Below are 18,139 nucleotides of genomic sequence, written 5' to 3' on the forward strand. Positions count from 1 at the left end.
AACAAGTTCCACTGTCTTACCATCAGGACGTTCTTCTTAATGTTTAGGTGGAATCTTTTTTCTTGAGTTTGAATCCGTAGCTCCATTGCGTCCCAGTTTCTGGAGCAGCAGAAAACAAGACTGTTTCCTCCTTGATGAGACCTCCTTCCTAACACTGAAACTATCACATCCCCTTTCATCCTTTTCTTCTCCAAGCTAAATATCACCAGGAAGACACAATGAAAGCCCTCCTGACAGATACCCATCTTGTTTCAGTTTGGAAACTTCCAGAGAAATGACATCACTGGACTCTGTGACCACATCAGGTTCCACTGTCATACCATCTGGATGGTCTTCTTAACGTTTAAGTGGAATCTTTTTTCCTTGAGTTTGAATCCACCGGTCCATTGTGTCCTCCTCGATGGGACCTCCTTCCCAACACTGAAACTCTCACATCTCCTTTCATCCTTCTCCTTTCCAAGCTAAATATCACCAGGAAGACACAATGAAAGCCCTCCTGACAGATGCCCATCCAGCTTCAGATTGAAAACTTCCAGAGAAGTGACTTCACTGGACTCTTGGAGACCGCAGCAAGTTCCACTGTCTTACCATCAAGACGTTCTAAATGTTTAGGTGGACTCTTTCTTCCATGAGTTTGAATCCATGACTCCATTGTGTCCTAGTTTCTGGAGTAGCAGAAAACAAGCCTGTTTCCTCCTTGATGAGACTTCCTTCCTAACACTGGAACTGTCACATCTCCTTTCATCCTTCTCTTCTCCAAGCTAAATATCACCAGGAAGACACAAGGAAAGCCCTCCTGACAGATGCCCATCCAGCTTCAGTTTGAAAATTTCTAGAGAAGGGGCTTCACTGGACTCTTGGAGACCGCATCAAGTTCCACTCTTACCATCAGGATGTTCTTCTTAATGTTTAGGTGGAATCTTTCTTCCATGAGTTTGAATCCATGGCTCCATTGTGTCCTAGTTTCTGGAGCTTTTTTCCTTGAGTTTGAATCCACAGGTCCATTGTGTCCTCCTCGATGGGACCTCCTTCCCAACACTGAATCCACGGGACTCTTCATCAGGCTGAAATGAAGGATGAAAGGAGGTGTGATAGCCATGTTTCAGTGTTGAGAAGGTCCCATCTTACCTTGGAGAACAGAAGGAGCAGCATAAACAACCTTGTGTCCTCCTCAATGGGACCTCATTTTCAACACTGAAACTATCACATCCCCTTTCATCCTTCTCTTCTCTAAGCTAAGATGGGACCTCCTTCTCAACACTGAAACATGGCTATCACACCCCCTTTCATCCTTCTCCAAACTAAACATCTCCAGCTCCTCAAGCCTCACCCTTATCTTCCATAACAGTACAGTTTGCCCTGATTTAAAATTGATCCGGCAAAGAAGAGATTTTGATGACTTGGCTCTCTTTCAGCCTGATGAAGAGTCCTGTAGCATTTCTTACTTTGCTGTTGGGTTGGATATCTTATTTTAACCCTACAAAGGAACGAGCAAAGTTTCCATTCGATCCCAGATTAGATATGGCTTGCGTAACCATGTGCCAAGTCTCCTCTCCATCAAAGATGGCCAGTACTACCACTCCATTCACGTATCCAGATATCTGTGCTTGCCACTCTGAAAAGAAATGTACCTGGAAGGCATTCCTATATATTGTGATGTTGGGAATGGCTTGGGAGGACTTTGGAGAGCCTTCGAGGACCATGAAACTAGGATTTAAGGTTGATATGAAACCCATTGGCTGTACTCTTCCTTCACCTCTGTGTAGGCTGGAGACAATTTTCAAAGGATTGAGGTTGTATTTATCACAACTGAGCATCTAAATGTATTACTTAGCCATTTCCCAGCATGCTCAAGGGTCATTAAAGTCTAATTTAATAAGGCTAATTGAAGAATCAGCAGTCTTTTCTTCCGTACCGGCACTGACAGCAGAGGAAATGCATCCAGATTCAAACAGAGCTCTCCAAGGTAGCAAACCAGGGAACCAAAACAAGTTCAGCACCTTGGATAACTCCTTTAAAGTCCACACTATGATATTCAGATGACATAAGCTGAAAATTGTTTCCTAACGTTCAGGAAGTTTGCTTTTGACCGTTTTCCGAGTTTTCAAATATGCTACTCAGGTTTGGGACTGGGATCTGTATCAAAATATATGAGATCTCCAACCAAATTTCACTGATACGCACAACCTGCCGGCTGAGGTTGCCAAGTGAGCAATTTCTTGGAAAACGGGGGGATTTTCATAGGCTTATAAGACTCCTCGACCTTGAGACAGGAATAGTTTTGCTGCGGTGGAGGTTTGTAATGGCTTTACGGCTAAATGTAGGGGATATCGATCCTGCATTACAGTTAATGGGGTGGCAGGAGCCGTTCGGAAAGAGGGCTTCATCCTTTTCTCTGTCTCTCTCGGGCGGAGACGGAGCTCCTTATCTCCACCGGATCGTAGTCCATTAAGGATTTCCTATGTTACTGCAGCTCAGCGAAGGCTTCTTACCTTTCCTAACCCTGTTGCTTCGCTGATCTGAAATGGTCAAAACGTAATGGAAATATTACATTTTGGACTACAATTATTATTATTATCTATTTATTTATTATTGGCATTTATATGCTACCCTTCTCTCCCTGAAGCGGACTCAAAGGGGGTTACAAGATCAATATTTATTTATCGCGTCATCAGCAACTAGTCAATTATATTACATTTCTAACAGAACAAAGCAAACAAACAGACAAAATATAAAAATACAAAATACAAAATTTGTGAGTTTGGTAGTTGATTAAATGTCCTTTGACCAGTATCTGACCACTTGGAGTGCCTCTGGTGTTGCCGCAAGGAGGTCCTCCATTGTGCATGTGGCAGGGCTCAGGTTGCATTGCAGCAGGTGGTCAGTGGTTTGCTCCTGTCCACACTCACATGTCAAGGATTCCACTTTGTGGCCCCATTTCTTGAGGTTGGCTCTGCATCTTGTGGTGCCAGAGCTCAGTCCAAGTCGCCCAGTCCTCTGTGTGCCCAGGGGGGAGTCTCTCATTTGGTATCAGCCATTGGTTGAGGTTCTGAGTTTGAACCTGCCACTTTTGGACTCTCGCTTGCTGAGGTGTTCCAGCGAGTGTCTCTGTCGATCTTGGAAAACTATGTCTAGATTTAAGTCGTTGACGTGCTGGGAGATGTCACTGCTTTGGTCCTTTCACTATTGGCTGATACTTCCCGGGGGATGTCAGGTGGTGCAATACCGGCTAAGCAGTATAATTTCTCCAGTGGTGTGGGGCGCAGACACCCCGTGATAATGCGGCATGTCTCATTAAGAGCCACATCCACTGTTTTAGTGTGGTGAGATGTGTTCCACACTGGGCATGCAGACTCAGCAGCAGAGTAGCACAGCACAAGGGCAGATGCCTTCACTGTGTCTGGTTGTGATCCCCAGGTTGTGCCAGTTAGCTTTCGTATGATATTGTTTCTACAAGATCAATACACACACACACATACACATACACATACATACATAAAAGGTAAAGGTTTTCCCCTGACATTAAGTCCAGTCATGTCTGACTCTGGGGTGTGGTGCTCATCTCTATTTCTAAGCCGAAGAGCCAGCGTTGTCCGGAGACACCTCCAAGGTCATGGAGGCCGGCATGACTGCATGGAGCGCCATTACCTTCCTGCCGGAGCGGTACCTATTGATCTACTCACATTTGTATGTTTTCGAACTGCTAGGTTGGCAGAAGCTAGAGCTGACAGCGGAACCTCACGCCGCTCCCCGAAATCGAACCTGCGACCTTTCGATCAACAAGCTCAGCAGCTCAGTGCTTTAACCCACTGCGCCACCGGGGGCTCCTCATACATACATACATACATACATACAATATATTATATTATTAGCATAGCACAATATCAGTATTATATATTGCTATATTCCAGGAGTGTTACATCAAATAAACAATAGTTAATTTATCCATCATTTTTCCAATCCTTAAGTGGGTTAAACCACTGAGCTGCTGAGCTTGTTGACCGAAAGGTCGCAGGTTCGAATCCAGGGAGCAGCGTGAGCTTCTGCTGTCAGCCCCAGTTTCTGCCAACCTAGCAGTTCGAAAACATGCAAATGTGAGTAAATCAATAGGTATTGCTCCAGCGTGAAGGTAACTGTGCTCTATGCAGTCATGCCGACCACATGACCTTGGAGGTGTCTATGGACAATGCCGGGTCTTCAGCTTAGAAATGGAGATGAGCACCAACCCCCAGAGATGGACACAACGGGACTTAATCTCAGGGGAAAACTTTATCTTTTTTTATTTACAACATTTATATGCTGCCCTTCTCACCCCGAAGGGGACTCAGAGCAGCTTACAAGATATATATACACACAATACATTATATTATTAGCATAGCACAATATCAGTATCATATATTACTATATTGTACCACACCATTATATTGTAATATAATATTGTAATCTCCCTCTTTCCACTTCTTGTGCATGTCTCTTTTGTGTCTCAGCACAGTTAGAAGTTCTTTGGACATCCATTCTGACTTCTTTGCACTTGTCCTATTTTTTCTCTTTGTTGGCACTGTTTGCAATTGCACCTTGAGTATTTCACTCTTGAAAAACTCCCATCCATCCATAACTCCCTTGTCTTTTAGTATTTGTGTCCACGGAATGCTGCTCAGTATTTCCTTCATTTTTTGGAAGTCAGCTCTCCTAAAGTCCAAAATGCGGGGTTGACTTGTCTTAGTTTCGGACTTGTCTTAGTTCCAGCTCAGAATTTGGTAGCCTTCACCTGTCACCTCTGTTTGCTAAGCAAAGCATTTCATAGAATCATAGGATCATAGAATCAAAGAGTTGGAAGAGACCTCATGGGCCATCCAAGAAGCAGGAATATTGCATTCAAATCACCCCTGACAGATGGCCATCCAGCCTCTGCTTAAAAGCTTCCAAAGAAGGAGCCTCCACCACACTCCGGGGCAGAGAGTTCCACTGCTGAACGGCTCTCACAGTCAGGAAGTTCTTCCTCATGTTCAGATTGAATCTCCTCTCTTGTAGTTTGAAGCCATTGTTCCGCGTCCTAGTCTCCAAGGAAGCAGAAAACAAGCTTGCTCCCTCCTCCCTGTGGCTTGCTCTCACATATTTATACATGGCTATCATATCTCCTCTCCGCCTTCTCTTCTTCAGGCTAAACATGCCCAGTTCCCTAAGCCGCTCCTCATAGGGCTTGTTCTCCAGACTCTTGATCATTTTAGTCGCCCTCCTCTGGACACATTCCAGCTTGTCAATATCTCTCTTGAATTGTGGTGCCCAGAATTGGACACAATATTCCAGATGTGGTCTAACCAAAGCAGAATAGAGGGGTAGCATTACTTCCTTAGATCTAGACACTATGCTCCTATTGATGCAGGCCAAAATCCCATTGGCTTTTTTTGCCGCCACATCACATTGTTGGCTCATGTTTAACTTGTTGTCCACGAGGATTCCAAGATCTTTTTCACACGTACTGCTCTCGAGCCAGGCGTCCCCCATTCTGTATCTTTGCATTTCATTTTTTCTGCCAAAGTGGAGTATCTTGCATTTGTCACTGTTGAACTTCATTTTGTTAGTTTTGGCCCATCTCTTTAATCTGTCAAGATCGTTTTGAATTCTGCTCCTGTCCTCTGGACTATTGGCTATCCCTCCCAATTTGGTGTTGTCTGCAAACTTGATGATCATGCCTTCTAGCCCTTCATCTAAGTCATTAATAAAGATGTTGAACAGGACCGGGCCCAGGACGGAACCCTGCGAATTTCCTAAGAATTTCTCTTGTCTTTCCCATCGGCTCCAACGCTTCTGATCTTGTACCTTTTGTGCCAAATATCTATGACATCACCCCAAAGGCAGTTTCCTGCACTGAATGGGTCTTTAGCCGTGTCCCATTCCTGATGACAATCCCCTTACTTAGATAGTATTAATACTTTTTTTGCATTTCGTTTTGTGCCACGAATCGGATGAATGCACCCAAATGCATTGGATGTGTTTCCAAAGTCCTGACTATACGGTGCCAGTTCTTCAATCCGTTTAATGACATGCTTTGGCTGACGCAGCAAAAAAAGGCAGACGTGATCCCATCCTAACCTTGGGAATGGGGACAACCATCCTTGAGGAATACTTTTTTTCCTTCGGGAACGAAGGAGATCCTTTATGGCCACGGTCTCCTTCTCCCCTCGGTCCGGTTCCTCTGTTTTATATGTCGTTACAGGATGCTGTAGCTTTCCACCTCCTCTCCCCGGGGCCCAAGCCTTGCATCTGATCGATTCGTACCCATTACTTCTCTTCTGGATTCCAGCCAGAGCCTCCATTAGTTTGCAAGCCGGGAAGACGCCCAACCGCCAGCTCACCTTTGCATTCGTTCGTTCCTCTTGAACCCCTTGGGATATTTTTAGGGTGTATCAAAGGGGGCCCGGTGAAGAACCGTCAACTCAGCAGGGTTTCGTTCTGGTTCATTTTTGCAGAGGAGATCTAGTTTCAGCCCAAAGGCAAGTCTTCCCTTTCGGCAGAGAAATGAGTTCAGACAACTCCTAAAATTGGACGGGACCCCCAGAGGCCATCCAGTCCAACCTTCTTCAGAAAGACACATTCTGAGCCCTCCCAGTAGATGGCCATCCAGACTCTTATTTAAAAAATCTCCACAAAGCTCTGAATTAAGTCTCAGAGGGACCAAATCCCTCCCTTTGTATTTTTCCAGCATTACCATAATTTGGTTTGCAGAAACATTTGGAAAGACTTCGCAGCTGGTGGTTTAACCTGCTGTGCTAAAGCCCAGCCTTGTTGTTGTTGTTGTTGTTGTTGTTCCCCTCTATTCTGCTTTGGTTAGACCGCACCTGGAATATTGTGTCCAATTCTGGGCACCACAATTCAAGAGAGATATTGACAAGCTGGAATGTGTCCAGAGGAGAGTGACTAAAATGATCAAGGGTCTGGAGAACAAGCCCTACGAGGAGCGGCTTAAGGAGCTGGGCATGTTTAGCCTGAAGAAGAGAAGGCTGAGAGGAGATATGATAGCCATGTATAAATATGTGAGAGGAAGCCACAGGGAGGAGGGAGCAAGCTTGTTTTCTGCTTCCTTGGAGACTAGGACGCGGAACAATGGCTTCAAACTACAAGAAAGGAGATTCCATCTGAACATGAGGAAGAACTTCCTGACTGTGAGAGCCGTTCAGCAGTGGAACTCTCTGCCCCGGAGTGTGGTGGAGGCTCCTTCTTTGGAAGCTTTTAAACAGAGGCTGGATGGCTATCTGTCAGGGGAGATTTGAATGCAATATTCCTGCTTCTTGGCAGAATGGGGTTGGACTGGATGGCCCATGAGATCTCTTCCAACTCTTTGATTCTATGATTCTATATGCTTCTATCCCACCCTTCTCCCCACAAGGAGGAATCATAATACGACTGCAGCCGTATGTGCCTGCCTACAATAGGCAAGGGAAACTGCAGCTGCCTCTAGAATCAATTACTGAGTGTGCTCCAAGAACAAGACACAGAGAGGATAAACAGAAAGCATATACACTCCTTTTAGCCAGCTATATCTATCGATACACATAATAAAAGTAAAAAATATGCTATGTGTGTATGATTCTGTGAGTTAGAAATGGAGATGAGCACCACTCCCCAGAGTCGGACTCGACTAGACTTAATGTCAAGGGGAAACCTTTACCTTTCCTTACCTTTATCTATCCAACCTATATATCTAGTGTCCTCTGCAACTCATCCTTATTTGTGTTGAAATGGTGAAAACTTTGTTATCAGAGCCTGGACATAATGACTTTTTATACCACAACGCCCATCATCCTGTTCTGATATATGCAATGGTAGGCAGCAGGGCACATTAATCATGGGAGTTGTAGTTTGGTGAGGCACCAGCCCTCTTTGGCAGAGAAGGCTGTAAAGATTGAACATGGGGAACTGCAACTCCTAGGATTCCATCGCATTGAGCTGCAGCAGTTCAAGTGGTGCCAAACTACATTAATTCTGCAGTGTAGATGCACCCTGAAACAAATATTCCTGTTTTGCGAATGCAAGTTGATAGTTTGATAAGCCTTGTGTCGGGCGCCAGGGGCAAACCCGGTTCTTGCTTCCATGCCGAAATCCGATCCTCCAGAGACGTTTCCCTTCGTGCCTGCTTTTAGCAGCTGCTTTGCTGCAAGGAAGGGAGGCTTCCTGAGTGGGGGGGCTGCCCTTTTTATTACTCGCGGTTTCAAATTGCTCCTGACTTAATTGTGTTTTAATATTTAATATTTTAAAAATAGCACTTTTAATGCCGTTTTCTGTTTCCATCTCTGTTTCCAGCCCAGCGTTGGGACGAAAATCCCAAAATCGATTTAATGCTGGTCTTCCCAGAAGCATCTGGCTGGGAATGTTTCCTTGACTTCTTTCACACAAATGGGAAGTCCATATGGAAGTGCTGTCTTTATTAGACCAAAACAGAAAAGACGGGGAGCATATAAACATTCGATGGCTTGAAATAAAATGAGACACAAATACACAGAACAAGGCTTCTCCTTTCATTTCCAGCTCTGGAGGCAGTGTTTATCTCTGAGGAAGGTGCTCTTTTCCATTTCCAAGCCAAGGAGCCTGTGTTGTCCATAGACACCTCATGGTCATGTGGCTGGCATGACTGTTAGAAGTGTCTTTTTGCCTTTTCCTGCCAAAGCTGTACCTATTGATCTGAGAGCAGTATGTGTGAAAAAGATCTTGGAGTCCTCGTGGACAACAAGTTAAACATGAGCCAACAATGTGATGTGGCGGCAAAAAAAGCCAATGGGATTTTGGCCTCATCAATAGGAGTATAGTGTCTAGATCTAGGGAAGTCATGCTCCCCATGCTCTATTCCGCTCTGGTTAGACCACACCTGGAATATTGTGTCCAATTCTGGGCACCACAATTCAAGAGAGATATCGACAAGCTGGGATGTGTCCAGAGGAGGGCGACACAAATGATCAACGGTCTGGAGAACAAGCCCTATGAGGAGCGGCTTAAGGAGCTGGGCATGTTTAGCCTGAAGAAGAGAAGGTTGAGAGGAGACATGATAGCCATGTATAAATATGTGAGAGGAAGCCACAGGGAGGAGGGAGCAAGCTTGTTTTCTGCTTCCTTGGAGACTAGGACGCAGAACAATGGCTTCAAACTACAAGAGAGGAGATTCCATCTGAACATGAGGAAGAACTTCCTGACTGTGAGAGCTGTTCAGCAATGGAACTCTCTGCCCCGGAGTGTGGTGGAGGCTCCTTCTTTGAAAGCTTTTAAACAGAGGCTGGATGGCCATCTGTCAGGGGTGATTTGAATGCAATATTCCTGCTTGGCAGGAGGTTGAACTGGATGGCCCATGAGGTCTCTTCCAACTCTTTGATTCTAGGATTCTATGATACTCACATTTGCATGTTTTCGAACTGCTAGGTTGGCAGGAGCTAGGGCTAAGTGTCCCACAGATTTGAACTGCCAACCCTCAGGTCAGCAGTTCATCAACATAAGGGAAGAATACCATCAAATGCATTGGAGAGAGGCCCACAAACACATTCAGGGACATTAAAACTTGCATGGCCTAATGAACCTAGTTGATTCCGGTAAATGGGTGCTGCTGTTTGATGTTTTGCTTTATGTTAGATATAATTTATTTGATAGGTTATGTTTAGTTTAAATTTAGATGTTAAGTTATATTTTTTCACATAACTTGAAAAACCTGACAAGTGTATTGTGTCCAAATTTGGTCCAGTGGTTTTTGAGTTATGCTAATCCCACAAACAAATATTACTTTTATTTATTTACATAGATAGATAGATAGATAGATAGATAGATAGATAAATAGATGTGTGTGTGTCTTTGTATGTGTGTGTACTAGCCGTCCCCTGCCATGCGTTGCTGTGGCCCACATGGGGTTTCTGTATGGGAGGTTTGGCCCAATTCTATCTTCAAAATACTCTTTGACTGTAGGTGAACTATAAATCCCAGCAACTACAACTCCCAAATGTCAAGATTCTATTTTCCCCAAACTCCACCAGTGTTCACATTTGGGCATATTGAGTATTCTTGTAGAGTTTGGTCTAGATCCATCATTGTTTGAGTCCACAGTGATCTCTGGATGTAGATGAACTACAACTCCAAAACTCAAGGTCAATGCCCACCAAACCCTCCCAGTATTTTCTGTTGGTCATGGGAGTTCTGTGTGGGGAGTTTGGTTCAGTTCCATCGTTGGTGGAGTTCAGAATGCTCTTTGATTGTAGGTGAACTATAAATCCCAGGAACTACAACACCCAAATGACAAGTACAACTCCCAATTTTTTTGGAGTGAAGGACATACATTCGGTTGTTAGGTGACTTGTGTCCAAATTTGGTGTGAATTCCCCCAGTGGTTTTTGAGTTCTGTTAATCCCACAAATGAACATTACATTTTTATTGATATAGACTAGCCATCCCCTGCCACACGTTGCTGTGGCCCAGTCTGTGTATATGTGTTTTGTGTGTGTGTATATATGTGTATATTTGTATATATGTGGTTTTGTGCATGCATTGTACTGTGGTTTTTTGGCTTTTTAAGTCCCCTCTGTTGTGTTTTTCAGCGTTTTAATGAGTGATGGTCATTCGTTGGCCTGACCTGTCTATTGTATCCAAATTTGGTGTCAATTCGTCCAGTGGTTTTTGAGTTATGCTAATCCCACAAACAAATATTACATTTTTATTTAGATAGATAGATGATAGATAGATAGATAGATAGATGTGTGTGTGTGTGTGTGTGTATGTGTCTATACTAGCCATCCCCTGCCACACATTGCCATGTGGGGTGTTTGACCCAATTCTATTGTTGGTGGGGTTCAGAATGCTCTTTGACTGTAGGTGAACTATAAATTCCAGCAACTACAACTCCCAAATGTGAAGATTCTATTTTCCCCAAACTCCACCAGTGTTCACATTTGGGCATATTGAGTATTCATATAGAGCAATGGTTCTCAACCTGTGGGTCCCCAGGTGTTTTGGCCTACAACTCCCAGAAATCCCAGACAGTTTATCAGCTGTTAGGATTTCTGGGAATTGGAGGCCAAAACATCTGGGGACCCACAGGTTGAGAACCACTGGTGTAGAGTTTGGTCCAGATCCATCATTGTTTGAGTCCACAGTCATCTTTGGATGTAGGTGAACTATAACTCCAAAACCAAACAACACTGCTCACCAAACCCTTCCAGTATTTTCTATTGGTCATGGGAGTTTGTAGGTGAACTATAAATCCCAGTAACTACAACTCTCAAATGTCAAGGTCTATTTTCCTCAAACTCCATCGGTGTTCATATTTGGGCATATGGAATATTTGTGCCAAGTTTGGTCCAGATCCATCATTGTTTGAGTCCACATTGCTCTCTGGATGTAGGTGAACTATAAACCCCAGCAACTACAACTCCCAAATGACAAAATCATTTTTTTAGTGATGGTCACTCATTGGATTGTTAGGTGTCTTGTGTCCAAAATTGGTGTCAATTCGTCCAGTGGTTTTTGAGTTCTGTTAATACCACAAACGAACATTACATTTTTATTTATATAGATAGATATATGTATGCATATCTGTGTATGTTTGTGCGTGTGTGTGTGTGTATGTGTGTTTGTGTATATATATATATATAAATGAGAGAGTAAATATTCCAATATGTCAAAAAGTCCCAAATCCAGAACCCTTCTAGTTGGAAACATTTCAGATAATGGAGTCTCAGCCTTATACGTGGTGTATCCAGATGTGCAACGGTGCAATTAAGTACAACTCCAACCTAGCAACATAACGGTGCGAATTGAATCCGTGCAATGGTGGGATCCCGGCTGCGATGGGTGGAATGGGACTGGGATGAAGGGCTGGTAACCAGATAGCTTTTGGGAGCGTTTCCCTTTGCGGAATAATGCCCCCCTTGTGCCTCGTCTCCGGCTGCCCACCTGTTTGTTCCCTTGCAAACAGCATCTGGAGAGTTGATTTCTGCCAGTTTCCGCCTCTTGCGATGGACGGAAACAGCCGCGATGGGCTCTTTGTGCGTTTTGGAAGAAGCCCAGCTGTTCCCCTCTCTCTTCTTCCCCTCCGTCCCCAAAAAAGAATAGAAACTCAGGGACAAATTCTGGGAGGAAGCCAGTTATGTGACTCATAGGAAGGGTTTCTACTCCGTTGTGACCATATTTGTGCCATAAGTGGGGAGATACCAGTGCAATTACTCGCCTAGAAGCAAACTTTTTGCATGATATGTTGCTCTTTATCTATGGATTTTGTAGGATAGAGCGCAATCTAACCTTACGCTATCAGGACCTGTAGTTTCCTCCACTTGTATACATTTTGAATTGACGTTTTTATTGGCTTGGGTGATTATAATGTGTGTTTTAACCTTACATCTACATATCTTAAATGGTTAAATGGGGAGAAATAATAGCAAAAAATTTATACTATGGATGATTATGGAATAATAACAATAATAATAATACGACTGACAATCAGGAGCTCACCCCCAACTCATCATTTTGAACTGCGAGCCTTCCGGTCAGCAGATTTCCCGCAGCTATCAGTTTACAATAATAGAAATAGAAATAAAATAATAGCAAAATATTAATATTATGGATGATTATGGAATAATAATAATAATAATAATAATAATAATAATATGACAGATACAATCATGAGCTCACCCCCAACTCACGACTTTGAACTGCCAGCCTTCCGGTCAGCAGATTTCCTGCAGCTACGAGTTTACAATAATAGAAATAGAAATACAATAATAGCAAAATATTAATATTATGGATGATTATGGAATAATAATAATAATAATAATAATAATAATAATAATACGACAGATAAAATCAGGAGCTCACCCCCAACTCACGACTTTGAACTGCCAACCTTCTGGTCAGCAGATTTCCTGCAGCTATCAGTTTATAATAATAGAAATAGAAATAAAATAATAGCAAAATATTAATAGTGTGGATTATTATGGATTATTATTATGCCCCCAGTGGCGCAATGGGTTAAAGCGCTGAGCTGCTGAGCTTGTTGACCGAAAGGTTGCAGGTTCGATTCCAGGGAGCGGCGTGAGCTTCCGTTGTCAGCCCTAGCTTCTGCCAAGCTAGCAGTTTGAAAACATGCAAATGTGAGTAGATCAATAGGTACCTCTCCAGTGTGAAGGTAATGGTGCTCCTTGTAGTCATTCTGACCACATGACCTAGGAGGTGTCTATGGACAACGCCGGCTCTTCGGCTTAGAAAAGGAGATGAGCACCACCCTCAGAGTCAGACATGACTGGACTTAATGTCAGTGGACAACCTATACCTATATATTAATATTATGGATGATTATAGAATATTAATAATAATACGACTGACAATCAGGAGCTCACCCCCAACTCACGACTTTGAACTGCCAACCTTCTGGTCAGCAGATTTCGTGCAGCTGTACGTTTACAATAATAGAAATAGAAATAGAATAATAGCAAAATATTAATATTATGGAAGATTATGGAATAATAATAATAATAATAATAATAATATGACTGACAATCAGGAGCTCACCCCAACTCACGACTTTGAACTGCCAACCTTCTGGTCAGCAGATTTCCTGCAGCTATCAGTTTATAATAATAGAAATAGAAATAGAATAATAGCAAAATATTAATATTATGGATGATTATGGAATAATAATAATAATAATAATAATAATACGACAGATACAATCAGGAGCTCACCCCCAACTCACAACTTTGAACTGCCAACCTTCCAGTCAGCAGATTTCCTGCAGCTATCAGTTTACAATAATAGAAATAGAAATACAATAATAACAAAATATTAATAGTATGGATTATTATGGATTATTATTATTATGCCCCCAGTGGCGCAGTGGGTTAAAGCGCTGAGCTGCTGAGCTTGTTGACAGAAAGGTCGCAGGTTCAATTCCAGGGAGTGGCGTGAGCTTCCGCTGTCAGCCCTAGCTTCTGCCAACCTAGCAGTTTGAAAACATGCAAGTGTGAGTAGATCAATAGGTACCGCTCCGGCGTGAAGGTAATGGCGCTCCTTTTAGTCATGCTGGCCACATGACCTAGGAGGTGTCTATGGACAACGCCGACTCTTCGGTTTAGAAAAGGAGATGAGCACCACCTTCAGAGTTAGACATGACTGGACTTAATGTCAGGGGACAACCTATACCTATAGATTAATATTATGGATGATTATAGAATATTAATAATAATACGACTGACAATCAAGAGCTCACCCCCAACTCACGACTTTGAACTGCCAGCCTTCCGGTCAGCGGATTTCCTGCGGCTATCAGTTTACAATAATAGAAATAGAAATAAAATAATTGCAAAATATTCATTTTATGGATGATTATGGAATAATAATAATAATAATACAACTGACAATCAGGAGTTCACCCCCAACTCACGACTTTGAACTGCTAGCCTTCCGGTCAGCAGATTATTATTATTATTTATTTATTTATTTATTTACAGCATTTATATACTGCTTTTCTCACCCTGAAGGGGACTCAAAGCAGTTTACACATAGATAATGGCAAAAATTCAATGCCTTATAACTACAACATTAAAACCACACTTTAAACATAAATCATATTAAAAACAGTGCATCATCAAATATCAAAACAGTTATTAAAACCATAAAACAATCCCATCAGTCGAGTCGCTGTTCCAGTCCTTGTCCCACTAAAAGATTTCCTGCAGCTATCAGTTTATAATAATAGAAATAGAAATAAAATAATAGCAAAATATTAATATTATGGAATAATAAGAATGATAATAATCCCGTTTTGGAAGCAGGATTTTTGTTGTCACTGCATCTCTTCATTTCTTGCATTGTCTCTCTGTTTCAGGGGCACATGGGAATTTGGAAGTCTTCACACCCGAAACGGTGGAGGCGGAAATTGGGAAGACGGCTCTCATCGAATGCCGTTTCTCCGTCCCGGAGAATGCCAACTACACTTACGTCCACTGGCATGTGGTGAGTTGAAAACAGGATTTGGAGGGAGGCTTTGCCAATATTGGTCGCAACTGGACTTGACAAAGGATGCAAGCTTCCGAGTAACGCCACCTCTTTCTTGCACCGTTTCATGATACCTTCATCCTTCCTAGCTTCACTTTATACACCTCTTCGGCATTTTGTGTACTATTTCAGCCCACAGAAACGGCCACATCCGCCACAGCTATTAATTCCTGGTGTTGGTTTCTGTCTGTATAATCTCAAAGCTTCCCCTATGAAACCCAGATGGTGGTTTTGTTCAAAAGTATGAATACACATTTCTGGCTGAGGAAACCCAATGCTGCCACCGTGTGGCAATTCTCAAAAAAGGAATAATAATAATAATAATAATAATAATACAACAACAACAGCCAGCAGAGTGTCTGCTGCGGACTCATCTTGTTGTGTTTCTAATAATAATAATAATAATAATAACAATAATAATAATAATAATAATAATAATACAACAGCCAGCGGAGCGTCTGCTGCGGACTCATCTTGTTGTGTTTCTAATAATAATAATAATAATAATAATTATTATTATTATTATTCAACAGCCAGCAGAGTGTCTGCTGCAGACTCATCTTGTTGTGTTTCTAATAACAATAATAATAATTCAACAGCCAGCGGAGTGTCTGCTGCGGACTCATCTTGTTGTGTTTCTAATAACAATAATAATAATTCAACAGCCAGCGGAGTGTCTGCTGCGGACTCATCTTGTTGTGTTTCTAATAACAATAATAATAATTCAACAGCCAGCGGAGTGTCTGCTGCGGACTCATCTTATTGTGTTTCTAATAATAGTAGTAATAATAATAATAATAATAATAATAATAATAATAATACAGCCACATTTCTGGCTGAGGAAACCCAATGCTGCCACCGTGTGGCAATTCTCAAAAAAGGAATAATAATCATTATTATTATTATTATTATTATTATTACTACAGCCATAGAATTACAGTATAATAATCATACCCATGGTTTAAGGAATTCCCACAAAAGTAAACATTGGGTGGTTGGAATGCAGAAAATTGTAGGTGGTCCCTCTCCACTTCAAAGATGACATGTTGCATTTCCTATTATTTTTCTGTAAATATTGACTGTATTCACTGGTTTAAGAGGCAAACACACACACATATGTATATACACATACATACATACACATACATATTCTAGAACTGATAGTTTAAGGTAGTATATAATAGCCATTACAATGTCAAATGAACCATACAAGTCTGTGCATGTCCACTCCAAGGCAAGCCCTGTCCTGTTCAAGCGTAATCCTCAATGGAAGGAATGGAATTCCAGACATTAAAGTAGCTGTGGTTTGTCAATGATTACAAGAAGTGGTAGGAAACATCCCTTCTTTCCTTTTTGGTTCGCAACTCCCAGAATCTCAAAGTATTGGCATCAGGATTTGGGGAGTTGCAGTCCAAAAAGAAGAAGGCAAAGTTTCCTAGTTCTAGTTAAACACTTCTTTTGGCAGGCAGCAAGTTTTTTGGATGCCAAGGCTCCTTATGACAGTGTTTCTCAATCTGGGGGTCGGGACCCCTCGGGTCGCAAAAGGGTGTCAGAGGAGTTGCTAAAGACAATCAGAAAACACAGTATTGGTCATGGGGGTTCTGTATGAGAAGTTTGGCCCAATTCTGTCTTTGGTGGGGTTCAGAATGCTCTTTGATTGTAGGTGAACTATAAATCCCAGCAACTACAACTCTCAAATGTCAAGGTCTATTTTCCCCAAACCCAACCAGTGTTCACATTTGGGCATATTAAGTATCCATGCCAAGTTTGGTCCAGATCCATCATTGTTTGAGTCCACAGTGTCTCTGGGTGTAGGTAAACTACAACTCCAAAACTCAAGGTCAGTGCCCATCAAACCCTGTTTCTGTTTGTCATGGGAGTTCTATGTGCCAAGATTGGTTCAATTCCATCCTTAGTGGAGTTCAGAATGCTCTTTGATTGCAGGTGAACTATAAATCCCAGCAACTACAACTCCCAACTGTCAAGGTCTATTTTCCCCAAACTCCACCAGTGTTCACATTTGGGCATATTGAATATTTGTGCCAAGTTTGGTCCAGATCCATCCTTGTTTGAGTCCACAGTGCTCTCTGGATGTAGGTGAACTACATCTCCCAAACTCAAGGTCAATACCCACCAAACCCATCTAGTGATTTCTGTTGGTCATGGGAGTTCTGTGTGCCAAGTTTGGTTCCATTCTATGGTAGGTGGAGTTCAGAATAATCTTTGATTGTAGATTAACTATAAATCTCAGCAAACTACAACTCCCAAATGACAAGATAAATCCCACCCAACCTCACCTGTATTCAAATTTGAGTGTATTGTGTATTTGTGCCAAATTGGGTCCAGTGAATGAAAATACATCCAGCATATCAGATATTTACATAACAGTAGCAAAATTACAGTTATGAAGTAGCAACGAAAATAATGTTATGGTTGGGGGTCACCACCACAGGAGGGGTCACGGCATTAGAAAGGTTGAGAAACACTGCCATATGGGATAATGAATATTTCATTACCTCTGAGGATGCTTGCCATAGATGCAGGCGAAACGTCAGGAGAGAATGCCTTTAGAACATTGCCATATAGCCCGAAAAAACTTACAACAACCCAGTGATTCCAACCATGAAAGCCTTCGACAATACAATATTTCCCTTGATTTTGAGTTGGGATTTATGGATTTATGGATGAGAAGTTCTGACACATCTATTTGCTGATCCCTTTGTTGCTATTTTTCCTGGTGTTCCAGATGGAGAAGCATTCGCGGAAGCTGATCATCTCCATGATCCAAAACGTGGAGCAAAACAAGGATCCGAAGTACAAGGACCGGTTAAGCATCTTGCCCAATTTTTCCCTCAAAATCAGCGACGTTCACTTGAAGGACGCCAAGGTCTATGTCTGCCAGGTGGGGCTGGGCAGTTTGGGTGCTGGAGAGAACCGGACCGAGCTGAGAGTCTCCAGTGAGTAGTTTTGGGGCTGACATCCTATTCATCTCCATTTCCTAGTTTTTGGGAACATCACCATCATTGTCATCATATTTATACCCTGTCTTAATGGTGACCCAAAGCAACTTTAAGATAACTTCTGCTCTTGGTCGACAGTAGAATTTGGAAATAGTAAACTC

At 42.3% G+C, this 18,139-nt stretch overlaps 1 protein-coding gene across 1 annotated transcript in view; it reads left to right on the forward strand.

Moving 5' to 3' along the window:
- MCAM (melanoma cell adhesion molecule) overlaps positions 1-18,139 on the forward strand; it is an 83,271-nt gene that overhangs the window by 28,886 nt on the left and 36,246 nt on the right. Inside the window, exons 2-3 of the mRNA XM_067470780.1 lie at positions 14,849-14,976; positions 17,765-17,975. Coding sequence (XP_067326881.1) covers positions 14,849-14,976; positions 17,765-17,975 — 339 coding nt within the window. The remainder of the gene's footprint in view (positions 1-14,848; positions 14,977-17,764; positions 17,976-18,139) is intronic.

This window comes from Anolis sagrei, chromosome 7 (assembly GCF_037176765.1).
Source record: "Anolis sagrei isolate rAnoSag1 chromosome 7, rAnoSag1.mat, whole genome shotgun sequence".
NCBI lineage: Eukaryota > Metazoa > Chordata > Lepidosauria > Squamata > Dactyloidae > Anolis > Anolis sagrei.